Consider the following 22471-nt stretch of genomic DNA (forward strand, 5'->3'; position numbering starts at 1 on the left):
GAAAATCCTTCCAAATTTTCAGACATTATTCCACAACTTCATATTTATTGTGTACGTGCTACTCTATTTTAGGAACCCTGTAATTCATTTCATCGCTCCCTTATTTTCGATGCTCGGATTAATTGTAATCTTTTCAAAAATAGGTGTTTTTATTTTTTGATGGTACAGATAAGTCTAAGAGGACCCTCGCTGATAGAAGCAACTGCAATTTTTAATTAATATCTTTAAATGAATGTAATGCTTTTTAACTAGATTACAGAACAGCCTCGTTCATACCGTCTGTGAGACACTAACGCGTTTTTGGCAAAAAGAGATTCTGTTCTTACCGAGGCCCGGAGAAACCCAGCAGTCAGGAAGCTCCCCTCCCGTCTCTAGCCCCGCGCTGCCAAAGCCCACGGGCCCGGGAGTGCTGGCCCCCAGGATCTGCCATTACCACCTTAGAAACCCAGCGGTTCTGAAGCGTGTGTCCCTGAGACACAGCTGGGGGAATGCTGTGCCAGGATATCACAGCCTGAGAAGCCTTGGAAATGATGAACAAAAAAGCTAATGGGAAGAACCATTAAATGTTACACGTAGCTTTGGGAGGAGGACTGGCGCGGTTCAAGGAGAGATGTCACTGTGTTTTCGGAGACGGGCTCACTGAGTGGAACCCAGTTCCTTGTCGATATCTGTCAACCCTGATTACCCTTCTCCCTGTCGAGAGTTTAAAAATAACCGGGACACTATTGCTGTGGGAATTCATTATATTATTTTCTTCCTTGACATCTTTATAAACATTATAGGTTATTTAAATCAGTGAAGGATGTTGTTCAGCCTTTGTGTTTTGTGCATTTTAGGTGTTTACCTCTCACGTGCTACAGGCAGATATAATGGTGATGGAGCCTTGGCTGGTGTGGCTCAGTGGAATGAGCGTTGGCCTGCAAGCCTAAAGGTCACAAGTTCAATTCCCAGTCAGAGCACATGCCTGGGTTGTGGGCCAGGTCTCCTGTGGGGGATGCACGAGAGGCAACCACACATTGATGTTTCTCTCCCTTTCTTCCTCCTTCCCTTCCTCTAAAAATAAATAAATAAAATAAAAAAAAAACAGTGATGGAGTAATCTTGAGAAGGGACATCTTTGTGGCATTTAAACTCTCGCCCTCCCTCTCCATTAGTGCGATGTGTATTTTTTTTCTTACTCTGCTGTTGTCATTTGGGTTAAGAGTTTTTTGCTATTCCAGAGGAATTTTATACCAGAGGAACTTCCCTTTAGGAAAGAAAACAGGCAATCCAAGAGGAAACATATTTAAAAATGAAAATCTGTGGAATGTTACAGAAAGCCCTAGGGAGTTTTCTTGAAGGGGATAATGTATTGTTTTATTTTTATTTTTGCTTTATGGATTGATTGATGGATGCATGGATGGGTTTTTGCCAGCTGCGAAGAAGTACGTCAGCCCACCATATTCACACAGCTCTGGGATGGGGGTGGGGGGGCGGTGGAGTTTTACAAAGCAACCAGCCGAGGCCCGGAGACGCTATGAGCTTTGACCAGGGCCCAAAACTAAGTTTTCTGCCTCTGGGGTCTGCGCCTTCTCCTCTCTAGACCATGTAGTTTCTCATTCATCTTTGAACAGCGCTGCCAGCGGGGCAGGCTCCCCTCGGGGCAGCAGCAGACAGCTTCCACAGCGGGGGTTTCAGGAGACCCGGGAGCCCGGGGTGCGGGGGATGGTGGCCGTCTTTGTTTTTCAACAAAAATTCTCTTGTTATGAAAGTCAAGCAAAGGCACTAACTCAGCCGAGCGCTCATTTTACACAAGGTGAACTATCACTCAAAGAAGATTTAAAGAAAAATGAATACTTGAGTAAAGTGACTATTAATTTTTTTCCAATTGGTCGCCATTACAAATGGTTTCCACTCTCGTGCAGCCAAAATCGTGAGCTCTTCCGGAGGATACTTAAAATTCTCGTGTTTTCAGGTGGAACCTAAGACACTGCATTGAAAACACCCATTGCTTCGGTGTGATCATCCTAAATCTTTTCTTGACTTTGACTGAAAGGCAGAGAGGAGTCTGCTTTTACTGATTTTCCTCCTTCTTTAAGAATCCAGGCCATTTTGGGGATAAGAGCTCTAAACCTCTCAGGCAGCTTAAGCAAAAAGTGAGTGTGTAAAATGAATCTGATGTCCCATATACCCATTTGTCTCTTTCCCGCCAAACCAGGTGGCATGGTGTCAGAGCAGACGCCGCCATCCACGACCACGCCGCTGAGCCGCGCCTCCTGGTCCTGTGTTGTCTGTTACCAGCCTCGGAGATGGCACGGTGTCTGAGCCCCTGGGGTGGGGGGGATTCCTCCAGGTTGTACCGGGTGACCTTTGCTTAGGCCTGCCGTGGCTGGCGGTTCAAGGATTAGCCTATAAATGTGGCATCTGGTATTTCACTTGTTGGGGTAGGTGAGTGATCATGTACTGGGAAGCTGAAAACCTGCAAAGTTGAAACACGTAACTCTGAGTAACTGAATAAACAGTGAGGGGGGAGGAGCCCTCTTCCCTACTTGCTTCGCCTGGTGCTGCCTGAACGTGCCTCGCCCTATTCAGGACGCCCAGGCGAGGACCGATGCTCACCCACTATGTGCTGGTCAGTCACATAGCCTGCCTGCCTTCTGACGGGCCAGTGCTTTATCCTGACACTCGGTGAAAACTGGGGATTTCACCTCTAGTCCTTTGGACAACCTGAGCGAAGCAGGTAGAACCCAACGAATTTTAATTGTACCTGTAGGACTACGAGAGATTGCAGTGGTACGTATTGAATACATTTCATAGGTGACCCTGGGCAACAGTGTCGCACCTCCGGATTCTCGCAATTAAATTTCTAAGTGGTGATGGGAAAAGTACAATGTGTGAAGGCAGTAATTCCTGATCCAACTTGGAGGAGATTGTTTTTTTAAAATCTCCTGCAGGAAGCCATGCATATTGTCAGCCCACCAAACTGGGAGCCTTCAGACTAGACCATCCACTCTTTTTTAGAAAGGGGGACAAAGCTCTCGTCTGTGTGTGCTGACCTTGACAGTGAGGCTGCTAGGCTTCCTTGAAGTCTGGGGTCAAATAATTTTCTTCCTCTAGTGCTTGTCAGCATGTAGGGGCTTTTTGTTTGTTTGCTTGTTTCATATAGAACAACTATCAAAAACTTCTATTTAATGTCAGAAGTGACCAATTTATGTATATTTTTAAATACAACAAAATATATGTGGAATTCATGAGATATTTTCACTTCATGGAGGATTTATTGACTGATAATTGCACAGGTATAAAGACAATCAGAATTAGGCACGTGCGATGTTTAATGAGGACAAGAGTAACGTTAAAGATGCAGTCCTAAATGGAGGGGTGAGGGCCTTAGGAGGGTTCAACTAACAATCCTTAACCTATGGCCTTTTGTTCTGTGGGGTTACAGGGTCCTAAGTAATAGGTGCACTGTATGACTTTACAAATCGGATGAGAAAAAGTATGTGACTTATGAAAATTCACACACTACCATTTCCACAAAAGACTTCCGTTGCAAAAGTTCTACTTTAAAAATACCTTTATCTACTTGATGAAGTTGAAAGTGGATTCTTCACAGCAATAAAAAAAAAACCTTCACTTGTAAGAGAAAATTAGCGTGGTCGGCACATTTTCAGACACACGGCAGCTCTCTCCAGGCAGACACGGGAAGTCACAGCGGAGAGAGCCCTTGCAGGAAGCTCGCAGACCCCCGTGGGAGGGCTCCTGCACGGTGCCCACGGATCCGCGTCGGGCTTGACCCAGCGGGGCCACCTCCCGGGATCAGAGGCTGGCTCAGTCTTCATGTCTGTTCAGCCCCGGGATTCTCCGCCGAGACCGCCCACAGAGGAGCGCATTTTGATGTTCTGTGTACCTTCCCCGCTCCTATGAGCGCTCATGCAGTCAGAACTCAACTCAGACCACTTGGCTTTGAGGAACTAGTGATCTGGCGAGGGCCAAGTGCCCTGAATAGGGAGTTCCAAATCAGTGGCTTCTTCACGGAGACGTGTGCTCGACACGTGACCTGATTCAGTTCTGTGCCTTCGCCTCGGTGACACAGCAGGGTCTCCCTTGTGGAGGATAGTAGCTCACATGTATCTGTAATATTTTAAAAAACATGGCAATTACACAGGGAAAATCACTGTGTTGTTTGGGGTTTTTTACTGGAACCTGAAATCAGATGCAGGTATTAATTAGTGTGCATGGTTGCTACACAAACAGTCCTCACTGGAACATTAAAAAAAGGCTTTGAGCCCTGACTAGTAAGGTGGGCATTGTCCCGTACAGTGAAAGGTCACGGGTTCAATTCCCGGTCAGGGCACTTGCCTGGGTTGCAGACCTGGTCCCTGGTTGGAGCACTTGTGAGTGGCAACTGATCCATGTTTGTCTCCCTCTCTTCCTCCCTCCCTTCTCCTCTCTATCAGAATAAATCAATTAAATCCTAAAACAAAAATTTAAAAAATGACGTTGAAAAAGATCCTTCCATGAATATTTGACTTTAAATACCCACTATCAGTTTTTTTAATTAATTCTTATGTATTTAGTTCCTCATTTCTTGTTCCAGGAAATGAGAACAAAAGTTAGGAGATAGTACTTTTATTCCAGACACTGAGTACAGTTGTTTCAATAACCCACAGAGTGGCGGGCATTGCTTGTGGGCGGCGCCTGTCTCCACGGAGCAAAAACGAGGGAGCTGGTGGAAGCAGACAGGGCCAGATGTGGGGGTAAAAGTTTGGGAAAAGGCAGTAAGACAGCCCTCAAGTTTTCTTCAAACATTTCGTCATGCTCCAGGAGAGTGCTTATAATTGTTTGTCAGGCCCCGTCTCAGTGGTAAGTTGAACAAGGTTTTCCTAAATGATGTATGAAGCACAGCCCGCTGGCTGGGTCGGCCAGATACAGACCTGACTGTAGGCAAGCATTGTTAATTACCCACATAATTTCAACCGTGTGACCGCTGCCAGACGCGATAGTTCAATTCTCCCCGAGCCCTAATTTGGGTTAGTCTCTCATTGACCACCAGTATTGATAGAATTAATGAGACAGTCACAAATCTTTCATCTATAATTTGTGTGAGTCTACTTGAAACTTCTCGCTTTGGGGGGAGTTGAGAACTGGAAAAACATGTTTTAAGAAACTACAAAATTTTGGAAAAAGCAGGTTAGATGACATTGTATACTACTTCATTTTTTTTGAAAATAGGTATATAGAGTGTGTTTAAAAATGAGAAAAGGTACATTCCACAATGTGTCCGGCAGTTACTGCTGAGTGATGGGAACTGGGGCGATTTCGGGGGCAGGGGGCAGAACGGAAGTAGTGAGAAGCCGGAAGCACCAGGGAAGTCTTCGGAGCGATTCGTAGAGATGGCCAGGCAGTGTGGCGCTGCACACCGTGGGGAACACCAGCACATGCTGCGTGGGTTTGCATGGATATTCACGCGCATGAATGCTTGGGAGAAGTTGCATGTACATCCCGTGAAGCTCACGAAGAAAACCTTATTGGGCCAAACAGCTCATCCAATAGTTGATTATCTCTAAGTATAATACCAACTACTGGCCTTTAAAATCTGAATAATAGCAAACTGCCTTAAATTTCTCTGTAGATCCTCCCATTAAGTAACTTAGATTGCTATTAAGAATTATACCTTTAAAATTATACTTACATATTTTGAAATTATTTTTCCAAGTTACACAAAGGTTAAAACAAAGTGTTTTAAGTTTAGCAAAATTATTTTTTTCTTTTTTTTTTAACAGAGGGTTTTGTATTTTGATGTACCTTAGAACAATCTGTCAAAGAATTTAGACATCAAAGGGTCAGGTGTCTTCTACATGGACTTTGTATCAATCATTAATCTATTCAAACTAAGATTAAATAAATTTTTTGCATATGAAATTATGGAATTCTCAGTGTAGAAAATAATCTTATTTAAAATAGGATGTGTTTCTGTTGACAATAGTGTGATCTGTTTCTCTGAAATCAAAGTTTACTGTGGGAATATAACTTTTAGAAAGAATAAAAATAATTTTAGGCTGCCATCAGCAATTTCTCTTTGGTGTTAGTGACACATTTTCTATATTGGTCTTCTACGCCGAACCCCCGTTGCAAACGTGAATGGCCAGCATGAGAAATTGTGACACAGCTTTCTGAGTAATAGATGGGAAGCCTGGTGCCCACAGTGCTGGTCTTGGTTGTGACAATCTGCTGTGTGCTTGGGAGTCAATGCCCACTCGTCCGTGGTGTGCCTTTCTTATTGTAAAATGTGGACACCCAGTATTTCACTCTTTGAAACCAGTTAAAATACCCAAATTAAGTTAATTAGAGCATGGGAAAATACTCAGAATAAAACCCTAAAAAATGCACTAATAAATGCACAGCCATTATACTGGGAAGGCTAAAGTGCCGTGAGGCTAAAAGGGACAAATGGCTCACTTCCCAGCCCCCCAGCGCCGTGCTCTGAATATCTCCAAGGCTTTCGACTTGTCAACTTGTGCGCCAAGGCTGTTCTAGGAACCATGTGCGCTGTATTTATTGGACACTGTTAATACAATATCCTTGCTCTTGTTACCTAGCTTTTTACCTGAGGAACAATTAAGTACACAACAGACAGAACAATGAGATTCCCTTCACTTTTCACACCAAATTGGTTGATTGAACTTTTGCATTTCACTGGAGCAATTAAACTGTAAGAACACATTTAGCTTCAAGCTTAACAGCTCACAGACTAATGGAAAAAGGAAATCAAGAAGTGGCAGGGTCTAAAAGTGGCTCAGTCGATCTGTGTACCGTCTTTAATTAATAAACAGTGTCTTATGTGGAAGGTTCTAAAAAGGAAGAGAGGAAGAAAGAAAAAGGGGAGGAGGAGAAGAAAGAGGGGAAGGAAGAGAGACAGTAAAAGAGAGAGAACTATTGAGTATTTGACATCAATTTGGAAATAGAGTCAAGCTTTCTGCGTGGTGGCCGGATGGCTGTCTGGCTGTGACAGAGCGCCACACAGCCATCGTGGGATGCCACCGCGATCTTTGCAGTGAGAGGTTCATTTTGTGGTTTTCCTTTCAGAGATCATAGCTTCTTTCCCGCTTGGATTGGGAGTTGGGCCCCTGGAGCTCGCTGACATAACTGATTATCTCCCTCTGAGACTCAGTCTATAGCAGCAGCTGCTCAGACGCTGGTGTTCGGTAGTTCTTTCGATTCCTCGCTGCAACACTGGAGGGCCACCTGGACCACTTGTCATCACCTGTTTTCCCCACATGAAAAGAGAGATGCTAAGGGAGGCAAATGACGTGCTCAAGGCCATGCGGCTACTAGCATGTGGGCCTGAATCAAAAACACCGCCATGGCCATCACTGTAATGAGGTCGGTCTTGCAGAGATCACCACCTTGCGGAGTGCTGGTGCCTGGGTGTCACTCTGCAAATATTGGTTAAATGAATGAATGAATGAATGTAAGAAATAAATTCTTCTGTGCCGTCGCCTTTGTTACATCCTAGTTTCTTCATCAGTGTGCCTGTTCGGAGTGAGGATCTGTATTCTAAGCAACCCTGGAAACGGGGTGTTTTTAACTTGTTTCTGAGCTATGTGCTTCCACACCGCTTGCAGATCCAATTCCAGGTTACATACGGAATTTTCAGGATGTTGGGCTTTTCCCTAGGAGGACATTGTGTTTTCCTGCTAGTTTAGAATTCTAGTTGTGGCTTGACATCAGTGTCGTGTGTCACGTTCACTTTGGAACTTGACTGTGGCGTTCTTATGGCTTATGTCTTGATTGGACCCATGGGGAGCCGACATGCCGCACCCCCCTGGGAGGGTTCCCGGTGTGTCTGTCTGTCGGAGGGGAGTAGGACCACTGGCGTCAGAAGCACCTCGATGCTTTAAAAAAATGTGGATTCCCGATTCCCAGGGCTCAGCCCTAGACTCTAAAGTTTCAGAACCGCTAACCCACATGCGAAGATCTGCACACTCACCATTACTTATTGTCATGTCAGTATAAATTCTCTTGGAAAGAACTGAGGAGTTATGTTTTAAGTTAGATCCTAAGAAATACACCAGGTGATTGACACTAGGCTGACAAGTCATGTTGGATATTCACGAAACAATGGCTAATGTGGGTCATGAAAACAGTGAGGAATGGCAGGCAGAGGCGTGCCACAGCATGCGGTGGCATCGAAGGCGCTGTGCTAAGTGAAATAAGCTGGACACAAAGGCACAGACACTCTGCGACTCCACTTCTGCGTGATGCCTAGCAGCGACATGTTGGTATGTGTCTTAGGATCCCACGATCATCAACTACTTATTACTCGTTTCTGAGTGCCAGTAACTGGTGTGGGACTGGATGCAGCGAGAAGGTTAAGATGCTCACCACTGTCTCGTGTCAGAGTCTCTTTGTGGAGATGGAAGTAACGCATAAATGAGCGAATATCAGGCACTGGGAGCTTCTGAAGTGTTCCGTGGTCTTGGTACTGTAAGGATTCCAGAGAAGTGGGAAGATTCGTGATGGCTTTCAGGCGCTGACCTTGGGCTCCGTGGCCAGCTTTCCACCGCCAGCCCCTCACTGGCTCCACCGCAATTCTGCATCCAAGACCGGTTTTCACATTTACCTCCGGGTGGTTTTCTTGTTCTGGTTTGCTGTTTTAGGATTTAAATAGGAGGTTACACAACCAGGCTCAGTGAAACTAAAAGCCTAGAGGAAAACACTAAAACTACAATGGGAAAAACAATGGACTATTAATATACATACCTTCAATGTATGCCACAAGCATTCCTTTTTTTTTTTTTTGCTCTTGGTAAGATGTCCGACAAAGCCCGTGTGTCACTGTAACGGTGACAATAGAGGCCGTGGCTAGTGTGTCCCCGTGCCCTCGAGGGATCGCTCAGCGTGGGCACGCGCTGCCGCCGAGTGGAGTGGGGAGGCTCTCCTGGGAATGGGCACGGCGGCAGGTCCGTGGGTTCCTTCGGCCGACTCAGCGAAAGGCACGTGGGAGGCGGCGGTCCCGAAAATGAGTTTTTCTGGATGGGGACGGTTTTTCCGTGGGCACTTAGGAAATGCTGCATGCATTCTCCGAAGCTGAGGTTAAGGTGATAAAGTAATTGAGCCTTTTAACACTTAAGGAAAGGTGGAGGTGAAATGGAACAGCCACTCACAACAGCAAATAATTAATGGAGTCCCTTTGTTAACAGGCAGGGGTCAGGTGCACAGTCACAACACAGCGCAGTCTGCATTCTAAAGAGCCCGGGCTTGGGCTTAAAAGCGATTAGAATGGATTGCTGAGAACTAATGAAAATGTGCTTTTAATTTAGAAGGGTGGTGATACAGTTTGGGAGGTACCATAAGAGACTCAACTATGGTCGCTTAACCTTGCTTTTTGTTCTGTGGAGTTACGACCTTTGTGCTCCGTGTCCTTGCCTTCTCTTTTAATTCCATTAAATTATTTGTAATAATTCCGCAGTCGGGTATTGATTATCTGATTAGATTAGCATGGCTCTGAGTACATAGACTCTGCAGCACTGAAGTTAATGAAAAAGGAAATACGGCTCCTTCAGAAACATTTGAATTAACCGTTTCTTCCTCGTAGGGCTTCTCTGAATATCGTCTTTAAGTCTTTACAGGCTGGAGTTCTCAGGATTCAGGGCACAGTAACTGTAAAAGAGGAGGTGTTCGGGAGGTTCTGTGGGACACAAAACAACAGGAAACACTCGTGCTGGAAACGGAAAGCCGGAAGAAACTTGCATTTACTCGAACTGAAAATGATACCTGAGAAGGGTGGGTGTTCAGAACAGACAGGGGTGCTGTTGGTGTTGAAGGAAATCTGTGCGGAGAAGGGCTGGGAAAGACCCCGGGGCACGCCTTGGATTGTGCTGTATAGAGCCAAAGGGAGACAGGCGGGTGCCAGTGACCAGCCTGGAGGCATGGGCACCACACTGGGAGCGGCCAGGGGAGCAGGTGGCCGAGGTGAGGAGGAAGCAGTGGCAGGTGGGGGAGAGGCAGGGTCGGCCTCCGCAAGGCTCTGGGGCTGCAGGCTTTACATGAGGCTGAATCCAAAAAAAAAAAAAAACAGCCCTGGCTGGCGTAGCTCAGTGGATTGAGTGCAGGCTGCGAACTAAAGTGTCTCAGGTTCGATTCCCAGTCAGACCACATGCCTGGGTTGCAGGCCATGACCCCCAGCAACCACACATTGATGTTTTTCTCTCTCTCTCTTTCTCCCTCCCTTCCCTCTCTAAAAAATAAATAAATAAAATCTTAAAAAAAAATGAGGCTGAATCCAAGGATGTTCATGAGGTGTATTTCGGTGATTTTATTCTATCTTTTCAAGAAAGGCATTTTATTTTAGGGAGTAGGCTGTGGTTATTTAAAAGTCCAAAACAGAGTCGAGTGACATTGCTGGAAACAGCTCTCCGCCCGGTCAACCCAAAATGCATGTCATTGCCTCTCCACCCACCCCCGCCCCGGTGAGAGCCCCGGGCACAGACGTCTGGGCTCCTGTCTCTTGGCAAAGCCCCCACCACGGTGGCTCGAAACTGACGCTCCTACCATCCGGGTGAAGAATGAATGGGGGTGGGGAGCGTGTGTTTCTGAAACCTGCTTCATTCAAATCCAGGCCTCCTCCGTGCACGTGAACGGCAGGCGTGGACGGCCGGTCGGAGACCGTCTCCCTGGTTCCGTTCGGTCGTTGCCCTCCCCGGTGGAGGTGTTTGAGGATGCAGGATGGCTGTGCCTGTGTCTGGGAGGCGCTCACGGAGCTTCAGCGGTGGAAACCCGCGGGAACCGGTCCCTTGTGAATTTTCTGTGGACACAGCCGTGGGGCGGGGCGGGGGGGGGCAGGGGGCAGCTGTTGATCACGCCCGAGCTGCAGAGCGGCTCCCCAGAGGTCAAAGGTACAGCTCTCTAGGAGATCGAGGTGCTGGCGGTGGGGATTGGGGCGCGTCCTGTGCGCGCAGTTAGCTGAGCCGGTGCTCGCAGAGGCGGGCGAGCCTTCTCATTGGTCAGCGTCTCCCCGCGGAACCAGCGGGGCTCCCTGCGGGGACCGCGCGCGCGGGCGGACGTGGTGTGTTTCACTGTCAGCGGGCACTCGGCTGTCTGGAATAACACTGCGTCTGCCACGTGCATACGCCCAAGAATGGTGATGGGAAGGGGTAAATCGCCTGGCAAATTGTATCTTTAACATACTAAGCTTTTATGATGAAGACATTACCTGACCACTCTCTACAGTTGTAACTGTCTGGTCAGCTGAAAAAGGGCAAGAGAATCTTTAGCGTCACAGGTCAAGATCCAGTTAAGATTTGGGGAAGGGATTCCTTGGATATATATCTATATATCTATATATCTATATCTGTATCATCTATATCTATCTGTATCACTTGTAGCTAGGAACTTTTGACCTCTGGATGGTCTTACCAAGAAGGAGACTTTCCCAGGACAAGGTAACAAGGGAAAGGACTGCTGCAGGTGTGAGTCGCAACAAAGCAGCCGACTTCCTGTGACCCTGGGGCCCCGTGAAATGGTCGGACCCCAAGTCAAGAACCGCACGGGGCGTGGGTCCTCCTGTGTGGAAGCCACCGACACCGCGCTCTCTCTGACTAACGCGGCTCTGCCTCCCCCTAGTCACTGCTGTGTTGCCTCTGTGACTTGGTTTACCCTCGGATGGTAACTCCTGTCAGTCCCTGGAAACTGCCTCCCCCATGGGCCTTCTCTTGTCCCCCAAGTTCCCTTCCAGGCTCTCTCAGTTCTTTTTGACTCCTCACCCATGTTCTTTTCGCTGTTCTCCGTTTGCCTCCTTTTGGGAAAAGGCATTTATCCTCAACCACGCAACCCCCGTTTATAATTTGCGCCTGCTTACTCACCAGCCCACCACGCTGCAAGTCCGCAGCTCTCTGCTGCACAGGCGCCCGGGCGGTCCCACGAGGAGACCCAGAGACAAATGCGTCCCGTTAAGAATAGGAGTCAGGCATTTAACTTAATCTTCGTATCCCTTTAGTTTAAAAGCGTTGATAGACTGTCATAGCGGCACCTTTTCGCAGTCCAAAGTGCAGACAATGAAGTATGTAGAAGAAGGTTCTGGTGACTTGCAGCAGTGAGAGCTGTGCAAGTGGCTCTCCAGCGGGGCAGGTAATGCTGCTGTTACCTGCGGGGAGCCCCCGCGGTTGGACAGGCAGTCCCCAGCCTCGCGTCCTTGTCCCCGAGGACAGTGTGCGAGGACTGTTCAGTCTGCTGTGACCGGAGGTGTACAGTTGGCCATCAGCTGACATTTCCAAGGGGGCACATTGTGAGTGGTTACTGGAGCCTGAGAACTCGCCCACAAAACACTAGTGCTGAGTTTTAGAAATTAGTAAATCCAACAGGATTAGAACAGAAATGAGCCCTGCTGTGCTTTTAGTCTAACCTCTGTGTTGCCACCAAGGAGGTTGCCTCCAGGAGGTCAACCGTTTTAAAGATTGGGGTAGCTTCCCTAGTCATGTGGGATTCCACCTGTCCCCACACACGCCCCTAATTTCACTAGGAAACTTCGAATCCAGTGGCAAAGTCGCAGTGTTAATAACGCACATCGCGACAGCCGCTAGAGAGCGCATGGACCCGCAGGCGTGTACGATGGAATAAAGAAAAGAAAGGGCTACAAATTTTCAGGCCCCAAAAACCAGGTATACAAAAATATATAGCTATTTTGCCATTCCTGAATTTCAGTTTCTTATTGCTAGAAAAGCCTGTTCTTTTCAAGTTGGGGTAAACTTCAGAGTGTTGTGGGGCGTTTCGAGGCACATTAATGTGTATGGGCGTCATGCCCCAGGAGCATGTAAGCTCGGGGGGTCCATAGTGTGGTAGCAGCGGGCGGGCACATGAGCCCACACTGGCGTCCCCTGAGGCACGTGGCCTGTCTGGCTCTCACCCCCACCCCCTCCTGGCAGCCACTGAAGGCCCCCATTCCCAGCTGACTCTTTATAAGCTATCCCCTGACCCTGGAAAGTGTCACGTGGTCACCGTGGCCACGTGACAAAGAGATCGCAAACGTTACCTTGGAGACACTGGGGCCACGGGGTTCGGAGTGAGACCTCTGAGGGGCGGCCACTGGGCCCAGCTGCACAGCTTTCTGAAGCTTCATTCACAACCCCCCGATGTGATCCTCAGTTTGACCTTTGTGAGGGTGAGGATTCTGCCTCGTTTTCCCCCAGGTGTTTGCCCGGGGAGTGAGGACTGAATGGAGAAAAACTGGGCGTGGGTTAAGCGCCAGCCCCTGTAGAAGGGTCAGGGCACCTTTGTTCTCGCTCTCCTCACTCTTTCCAAGACACCCCGGCTCTAGGCGTGGCCCCTGTCACCCCACAGTGCGACCAGCGCCCTGGCAGAGCGGCGGGTGAGCTCTGAGGACAGCCCGACACCGTTCCTTCTTCCTGAGCGTTCTGCGGGGGTCCGTGGGCGTGGGTGACGACGTCCCCGCTTCTGCTCCTCCGCACGAGGGTTCATGTTTGTACCCTTTCTGAGCTGCTCTGCCCTCTCTGCGCCATATCAACAGATACGCTGCGGTTTGATCTAGAAAACACCCACACCTTGTGCTTTCCGGCTGTGGTGCATCCCTCAGGCCGGCCACAAATGTGGGGCACTGCTGCCCCCCCCGGTGGGAGCCAGGAATACGGAGCCGGTTAGCTCCATTGCAGTATTATGGTTCTAGGGCCAGACTGATGTTTCAGTTCTTCTGAAGATCAGTTAATATTGGTTTATTCCATGGCCTTGAATGGAACTCTGTCCCAAAGGCACCCCCAGAGCCACAGCGGGGGGCGGGGGGGGGTAGAGGGCAAACCCTCCCTTGAACCAGAGAAGAACGAGTCCGACACGCCCGAGGGCACGCCCTGCTCCTCAGACCGGGCGCAGAGGAGTGGCCTGGCAGAGGGCAGCTCTGCGCTCTGGGCGCCTGCGCTAGAACGGTGTTCACTCTTCGTTTGCGTGAGCCTTCCGCTCCTCCGGGTCCACAGCTGCGCTCAACTCGAAGCATATCAGTATGTGAAAACCTGGATTTATAGAATAAATAAATCAGGGAATATGTTTTCCAGCCCAGAAGTTTCTTTATAGTCAGAGAAATTTCATTAAGTGGCAGGATTCCATACTGCACGGTAGAATCCACAAAGACGTGTGTGTGTGTGTGTGTGTGTACTGTACATTCCATATGTGTGCTATACATATTTACATATATGCAGCCTGTTCTGGGCACGGAAATAGAATTGCAATGATGTTTGCTACTAGAAGATTGCGATCCACTGTGTTTTGAAGTTCTTGAATTAATAAATATTAGTAGAAATTATCTTCTGGGTTAAGATTACACTAAATCCCTTAGATTTTTTCATAGTTAAGTGAAGACCTTTATTTTTCAGAATTGAAACACTCAAGTGCAAAACTATTGCGTCTCTTTTCTATTGCAGCAGTTAATCATAATGCACACTTAATTGATGTTACATATTCAAGGGTGATTTATTAACAAGACTAGTTGTCACTATTTGCTCATTAAATCTCTTCTAATCATAGTGACAGTGAAACACTGTGAATTTTAACCAGGAAAATGTTTAACCATAAAATACAGTTTACTTTTTTATTTTTTATATATATATATTTTTATTTAAAAATTTTAAATTGAATGTATTGTGGTGACATTACTTAATAAAATTACATAGGTCTGAGGTGCACAACTCATACATCATCTGTACACTGTGCTGTGTGGTCACCCCCCAAGGTCAAGTCTCCTTCCATCACCATTCATCCTCCTTTACCCTCTTCCACCCCCCCCCCCCCCCCCCCGCTGCCCTCTGGGGACCACCCTGCCGTTGTCCGCGTCCACATGTGAGTGGTTACAGAAGACAAGTCTGAGACCTGCCCCTGTTCTTCCTGCTGCTGCCTCCTCAGACCACCGAGCCCGGCCTGGGACCCCTCTGGTCCCCCGCAGCCCTCTCTTCCTGCTGCGCAGTGGCCGGGTTCAGGAAGGGGGGTTTCGAGAGAAGAGACAAAACGGACAAACCCTCCCTTCCCCGGCCCATTGGCCCCGGGGCTCTGCATCTGGGCTCGCTTCCGTACCCATCACCGGAGTCTGTCCCTGCCCGGTGGGGACCCTTCCCCAGGCGCTCCCCCCCCCCCCTGCACCTGGCCCTGTCCCCTGTCTGAGAAGAGTCGCTGGCGTAGAAGACCTTCACCTGGGGGTCTCGTCTCCGCTTCTAGAGTTCACTTTGCTGACACTGGGGCCCTCGGATGGGAGCATTTTCTGAGATATCAGGACCAAAGCTACTCTTAGGGATCACAGCTATGTAATTTTCTGAAGGAAGAGGGGCGAGGGTCTGTATAGTTTCTTTTCTGTGAGTTTAAGGGTGTCACGTGGTGGAGGGCCAAGTCTACAAGGGGCAACAGTGTAGCTGCAGCACCTGGGCAACCAGGTTGGGCGTGCTCAGTAATAAAACTACGCTGAATTTAGAAAACGAATCGTTAAAAAATGGGGCCATGTGCGAACAGGCAGAACCCAACGCTGAAAATGACTCATTTTCATCTTGATTTCGCAGATAACACCCATTTAATTTAAAATTAACCTGTGACTTTCCATTATGAATACAATTATAGTTCGTTTTAATGTTGCTTCAGCTAATTGTGTAATAAAACTTGACCAAAACTTGAAGATGCCTTTGCTGCCCTCTAATTCGACTCTGGAAATCCTTTCACTGAAGGGTCTTTGAAATTAGTATCCTGTCTTGGCAAGCCTAAACAAAGGATTGTGACGGTGTGCTCGGGGCCCTTTAATTGACCTTCTGTGTGGATTTATGTTAAGAAAGGATGGCTCTGAAGTTTACCGAGCGCTTACTGCGTGGTGGGCCCTCCGCCAGAACTTCCCTTCCTGTCTGCTCGGTGCTTATACGGTGCTGGGGGTGGGGGAGGTCGCCAAGGCCTCGAGGCTCCCGAGCTTGCCTGCCCCCGGGCAGGAGACCACCAGACGTCTGTAAACACGCCGTGGGGACTGCGGCAGATGCCCGGTCCCTGCTTCTCAGCTCCGGGGACTGTTTTGTACGTGAACCTGGGGCCACCAGGTCTTCCTCTTGTTTTTCTTTCAACAAGAATGAGAAATTAGAATTTCTACGTGAAGTCTGCTGTTTGCTTGGCCGGCTTGAGTTTGAAAAGTCAATACAGAAATAATGCGAGGACCAAACAAAACGTTTCTATCCGCTCGAGGTGGTGATAATCCGGCCCCGGGTTTGGGACCTCTGACCCAGCCCTACCTGCTTACGGAGCTGCCGGCACTCAGTGGCTCCCCTGGCGGCCACATGGGGGTAGTGCCAGCCATTTCCTCTGCCCAAGTCCGTGGGACTCGCGGGGCCCACGGGGTCCACGCAGATGCACTGAGGCCGTGGGGGATGGGCGAGGTGCGGTGAAAACCGCGGCAAACCTGGGCAGTATTGTAAAAAAAGAAACCCAGAAATAAAACAAGCCCGCAAATAAACAAGGGAAGCCGTCATGTGATGACGTTTTTATATGCATCTTTATAACTGTCGGGTGGGCTTTCTGCTCCACATCTTGTTTCGATGATTAAAACAGCAATCCTTGCGTTTTTAAATGATGATGGTGTCAAGTTAGGTGATGCGATGCGTGACCACCCTAAGGACAGTACAGAATCGGCTATCTGATGTACGATAACCCCGGAATATTCTTACTCTTACCTCATTCATGAAGAGTTAACGTTTAGAGCTTGCTGTAATATATGCAGTGCAATTAGTGTCCTATGGATTGTGGTGTTTTTGAGGGATCAATGTTTATATTAATTAGGCCATGGCCAAAGTGACCTCCAGGCCTGAGATTTTCTACGACAACCTGGGCCAACCCTGAACCGTGGTTATAAATATAAAAATCGACACAATCCACAGAGGGAGGGTTGACCATTCCGCTCTCAATGGGAGAGGCATCGGAGGGCTTCGACACAGGGGTGAGGTGCCCGTGTGACCTCAGGACCGGCGTGGGGCCAGGCACAGAGCTGGTGGGGCCCTTGCTAGTCCCCTCACCCCTCAAAACACGAGAGATGTCTCTTTGGGGTTTTCCAAAGCACCTGCCCAGATTTCCAGACAGGGGTTGGAAGTACCACCTTCGGGAACACACGAGAACGTGCAATCAGTTAGAAAGATCCCGGGACCTAAGGCATGACTCTGTTTGGCCCGTCCCAGGGTAAAAAAAAATGGCAGCCTTTCTATCAAGATAGGAAATGAAATTCAAGAAGCATATTAAGTATCATACGTCTTACAACGATCCCCTCTCCACAGCCAGGCTCGTTAGAGACAAATCCTGCCAAACCAAACCGACCTACGTGGTGCGGGGAAAACCCTAGGCCTCTCGCCCAAGCCCCTGGAGAACCCTTGCGTAACTGAATCCCGGCCTGAAACAGAATGACTAAAACCCGGGCTCCAGAAATAAATATCGTCAGACAACGCTTATTAGGAAAACACTCAGACGACCAATGTAAACGCAAATGTTAGTATTTATGGGGCAGGGAGACGTTGTATCCCGAAAGTAAGGCGTAATCCTTCACTTGTTATGCTTCGCGTCCTCGCATAGCTGCAGGCGGCCAAGGAGATTTAGGCGGAGGGAAGTTCAGTGACTCTCGCCATGTAAATCTGTAATAATTTCCATATCACTTCTACGTACTTCAGCAGTCTAACGATTACAATATAGATTTTGAGCAGTAATGGGATTAATGATAGTAATAGCTTGTTTCAATTTCATTTGGTTAGATCCAAGTTTAATATTTCATTAAAATGTATAGATATATTTTTGTAGATATATTTAAGTAGTAATCCATAAGACTTTAATTCTATAGATAGCCCACTTTGCATATTCTGTTTTGCTTTGTGAACTTAAGACATAGATTATTTTAAAATATAAAATAGCTTTCTGCCTTGGCTGGTGTGGCTCAGTGGATTGAGTGCTGGCCTGTGAACTGAAAGGTCACTGGTTCGATTCCCAGTCACAGCCCGTGCCTGGGTTGTGGGCCAGATCCTTGGTTGGGGGCATGTGTGAGAGGCAGCCGATGGATATTTCGCTCCCTCTCTTTCTCCCCCTTCCCTTCTTCTCTCGACAAATAAATAAAATATTTAAAAATATATAAAATAGTTTTCAAGTATCTCCAAAGCTTCAAGATTGTTGGCCTAGAAGACGTTTTAGGCTGAGGAGGGTTGCTTCTCCTGTTATTTCGTTCACATGAACGTTGCACCGATATTGGGGGGGGGCAGTTCTTAGCTCAGGTCTCACGCCCACCTGGAGTGTTTCTTCTCGGATAATGTCACCCGACACGACTGTCCTCTGCCAAGGGGCTTCCCCGTAACCGGAACAGAAAATGCGGGCTGTGCGTCACCACACGCAGGCCGGCCCCCAGCCCACCCCGCCTTTTGGTCTGCGGCCTTGGTGATCTCCCCCCACAGCGGCCCGTGCCTCCTGTCCGCAGCCGCAGGTGCGAGGTCGGGGTAGAGTCCAACTTGCGTCTCCCATCCGTACATTCTGTCGATAATTTGTCGTCATTAAAAACCCTTTCGTCACATCGTTTTTAATGATGGAGAAGTGTCTGACAATGTGGAAGAGCTGTAATTGATTTAACCAATCTATTCTTGTTGATTTTTTTCTCCTTTTAAGAAATAGACAACATCTACTTAGGTGAAATGTTTGCTTATGTTCATAATCATTTCATTAGCATAAATTCCAAAACGTGTCAATGTTAATGTTAAAAAGAACATAACATCTTGACCTATTTCCAGAAAGGCATGTTACATGACCACACACTTAATATTCAGGTTATTCTTCTCCCCAAGCCCTCAACAACAAACTGTTATTGATACTATTTCTTTGTCAATATCATAGGAAAATGGCACTCCATTGCTTTAATGCGTAACTCTTGGGTGATCACTGAGGTAGAATTCTTTTTTTGTTTTTATGTTTCTGGTTGTCCGTAGAGGGAGACGCAGGAGGGGACTTCTCCGAAAGCAGCCCCGTGCGGAGGACGTGCGTTCTGTCCTCTGGGGGGCACCCTCCCTGCAGCTGTACACGGGGGACCCTGAATTCATGGAAACACGATGTTCAGTCAGTTCAGCGAGGGGAACAGTTCGAACACCATCCCATTTCCTTTCAGAATAAAACATAATCGATGTGGTAAGAAATCCCGAGACGAACTGTCACAAGTGCACGCAGACGGTTCGGACAACTTCATTTTCTCTGCAAGCTGTCCTGTGAAACACTCACCCTTTGGACGCTTCCTGCTTCCCTGAATGAAGTATTGCATTTTGAATATGTTTAATCTTTACAGTTTGGGGGCATTTACCTTTAAAAAAAAAGTAATTCAAATGCGACTTGAATTGAAAATATCTTGACTTATTCCTGATTTTTAGATATGTATTAAATGATCGTTTATGTGAAATAGGTCTGTTAGATCACGACGCTTAAAAGGCTGTTGGTGCCCTGGCTGGCGTAGCTCAGTGGATTGAGCGCGGGCTGCGAACCAAAGCATCGCAGGTTTGATTCCCAGTCAGGGCATGTGCCTGGGTTACAGGCCACGGTCCCCAGCAACCGCACATTGATGCTTCTCTCTCACTCTTTCTCTCTCCCTTCCCTCTCTAAAAATATAAATAAAATCTTTAACAATAAAATTTAAAGAAAAAAGGCTATTGGCAGGAAATGGGACAAATTAAGACCGAGGCACCCCTCGCTGGGTAACGAACGTTACCCCGCCTGCCTGTAGCTGTTTGAAACAAGCATCTCACACGTCTTCTGAGGTCACAAGGCCACAGGCAGCTCAGGCGGGCTGGGGGTTTGTCTGGCACGGGGTCTGTCCTGAGATTGCGGTGCAGCTGTTGGCCCGAGCTGCACCCTGAGGACTTGACTGGGGCCAAGGGAGGTGCTCCCAGGTCCCTTCATGGGCTGTGTGGCTGCCCGTGGCTCCTCACCGCATGTGGGTCCCCAGGGCTGCCGGACACAGACGGGGCTTCCCCAGAACGAGAGATCAAAGAGACAGATGGGGAGGGGGGAGAGGAAGGGAGGGGGCAGGCGGGGAGGGGGTATTCATTTAGCGTGGATGGTGTTACTTTACGTAATTATTCACCGTCTGCTATTGGTCGCGGCTTAGAATAACCCACGCCTGCGCCAGGTCCGTCCGAAGCCACCCACGTGGTCGGACTGGCCGCAGCCTCGTTTTGGCGCGCTGAGTTGAATAATCTTGAAATGGCTAACCCTGAACGGAGTTTAAAGGGATTTCCTAATTCTTTATTTTCTCAAGAAATGCCTCCATCCTCAGGGTTTTTTGAGGATTCAAATCCATCTCTTCTGTTCATTTTAAATGGAATGAAGAAATTTCAGTATGTTACCCTTTTAAAGAAATGCTCGCTTTTTTAAACATATGAATCTTCTTTGCGTTACGTACTTAGCTTTAATAATACAATTCTTTATCGCTCTTTATTTTTGCTTTTTATGAAGTTTCAGCATGATTTCTTCCCCTCCAGAGAATTCCTTCGATAGTAGCTCCATCTCACGTGGGGCCTAAGTAGTGCTAATGTCAAGGATCCGAGATTCGTGAATCTGTTATACCTTTAATAAGGCCATTTTGGCTGTGGAATTTCTTTCTGTTTTCTTCAATCAACAGAGACCTAACTGATGGCATAATCTTCTCATTCCAGGTCCCCCAAAAACCCAGGACAGAAGATCATTAAGAGAGTGATCGCTCTGGAAGGAGACATTGTAAAGTAAGTACTTGAATCTGGTGTTTGTGAGTTCAAGTTGCACATGGCTACATTTTTGTTGCATTTCAAACCACATTACATGGGAAGTACATTTCACAGAGGACCAAAGCTTTGGCGACCTTCCAAATGAGAGGACACAGTCAGCCGTTTCGGGATGGAAGACATGCATGGACCTGCTGGTCCTATCATTGCCCTTTAATTGGGAGGCACAGCAGAAATAAACCGTAATTAAACTGAAATTAACCGTGTTCTCTAAAACAACCATTGAATCACTGTTTTTCAGATATGAGAATTAGCATGATTGTTTTAGATTATGATGTAAAGGTTTGTGTTAGAAACATTTAAGAACGTTTGGTTATTTTAGAAGCAAATACAGAAACTAAGGGGGAGCTTTTATTATTATAGGGATGGGGGAAATGGGAAAAAATGTGAAACAAACTTCTGAATCAGCCACACAATAGTAGCTTTAGCAAATAGCATTGTAGCAATTGGGTGTTTTGACAGTGTGTACTAATGTCTTATTTATTCAACTTGCTGATAAATGTAGAACAGTGTTTGAGATTCAGCAAGCAAGTTGATGTGTCGTCTTGTTTTGCATCTTTAAATAAATTGCAGCCGGGGGTATCCAGCGTGGGAGTGCAAATGCTCGTACAGCTAGATTCAGAAAGTGTTCTGATCCTGCTTTTCCAAAAAGCTGAGTCCTAAGGTATCCATAGTAATGACAGCACAGATGAGGTGACCTCACTGAAGTGAACCTCGGTGCGCTTGAGGGCAGAGTGTGGGCCGGGCGTTCTCCCAGGATGGCCGGGGATCTCCGGGAGGTACAGGACCCGTCGTGGGGGTTTGTGGGCTCAGACTCCTTCCTAATAACACTCAGAGGGTGTGTGTCTTTTTCACTCTCATTTCCCTGCACGCCCGGGGGAGCTTTCCCGAGGCCGCTGGGGTGTGAGGTCGCCCCTGCAAATGGCGGCAGAGAGGGGACCGTGGCCCTGTGCACTCAGCCGGGCGCCAAAAAGACTGGCGACGACGTTCAAAATGCCACTCTGCTCACTGTGTCTTCTTTTGTTTCAGAAAATAAATACACTTCTCACAAAGCGTGTTCTTCTTGCTCACATACAGGTTTATTGTTAGTTTAGGTGGAATCACTAAAGGTTTTTTTTTTTTTTAATTCTCCATTTTAATTTCTAATAACGGTCGACATTGACAGGCAGTATCCGGAGAAACATAACGGCTTTGAGACCTCAATTATTTTTAAAAGTGCCAAGGAGCCCTCGGAGGCCGCTCGACTCTCCGAGAGGCAATTGGAGAGGCCGCTGGCGCGGAACGAGTGGCCCCAATTTTCATGTCAAGATGACCTGCTCGTCAGAAGCCCCTGCGGGGTCAGTGGGGCCGCCGAGGTGTGGGTCGAGTTTGTGAGTGTTTGCTTGGTCTCCTTTTTTTTTTTTTTAAAGCTTCATTAATAAGGCGAAAACATGGGCTTGAAGCAGTGGTTCAGAGCATGCAGCCGCATAGCCCTCGGATTGTTAAGGAGGAGGCTCTGGGAGGGCTGAACTTTCTGTCTCCGCGTCAACCTTGATTAACGTCATCGGCGATCGCTTGGCTCTCTGGGTAGCTTCGCCAGGGATGCAGTCAGTTCACGATGCTGACCCCAGCGCACGTGCTTCTCGGTGACATGGGCAGTAAGAAGCCTGCAGCGGCGGTATTTAGACCGACCCATTAATGGCACCGAAATAGGTTGCATAGTTC

General features: G+C 47.7%; 1 protein-coding gene across 3 annotated transcripts in view; it reads left to right on the forward strand.

Moving 5' to 3' along the window:
* The window catches only part of IMMP2L (inner mitochondrial membrane peptidase subunit 2), a 594300-nt gene that overhangs the window by 377603 nt on the left and 194226 nt on the right, over window positions 1-22471 (forward strand). For all 3 annotated transcript variants that reach the window (XM_045828652.1, XM_045828653.1, XM_045828654.1), the window contains one exon: window positions 20663-20728. In XM_045828652.1, the coding sequence (XP_045684608.1) occupies window positions 20663-20728 (66 nt within the window). The remainder of the gene's footprint in view (window positions 1-20662; window positions 20729-22471) is intronic.

This window comes from Phyllostomus hastatus, unplaced genomic scaffold, assembly GCF_019186645.2.
Source record: "Phyllostomus hastatus isolate PE091 unplaced genomic scaffold, TTU_PhHast_1.1 phas_scaffold_78, whole genome shotgun sequence".
NCBI classification, from domain to species: domain Eukaryota; kingdom Metazoa; phylum Chordata; class Mammalia; order Chiroptera; family Phyllostomidae; genus Phyllostomus; species Phyllostomus hastatus.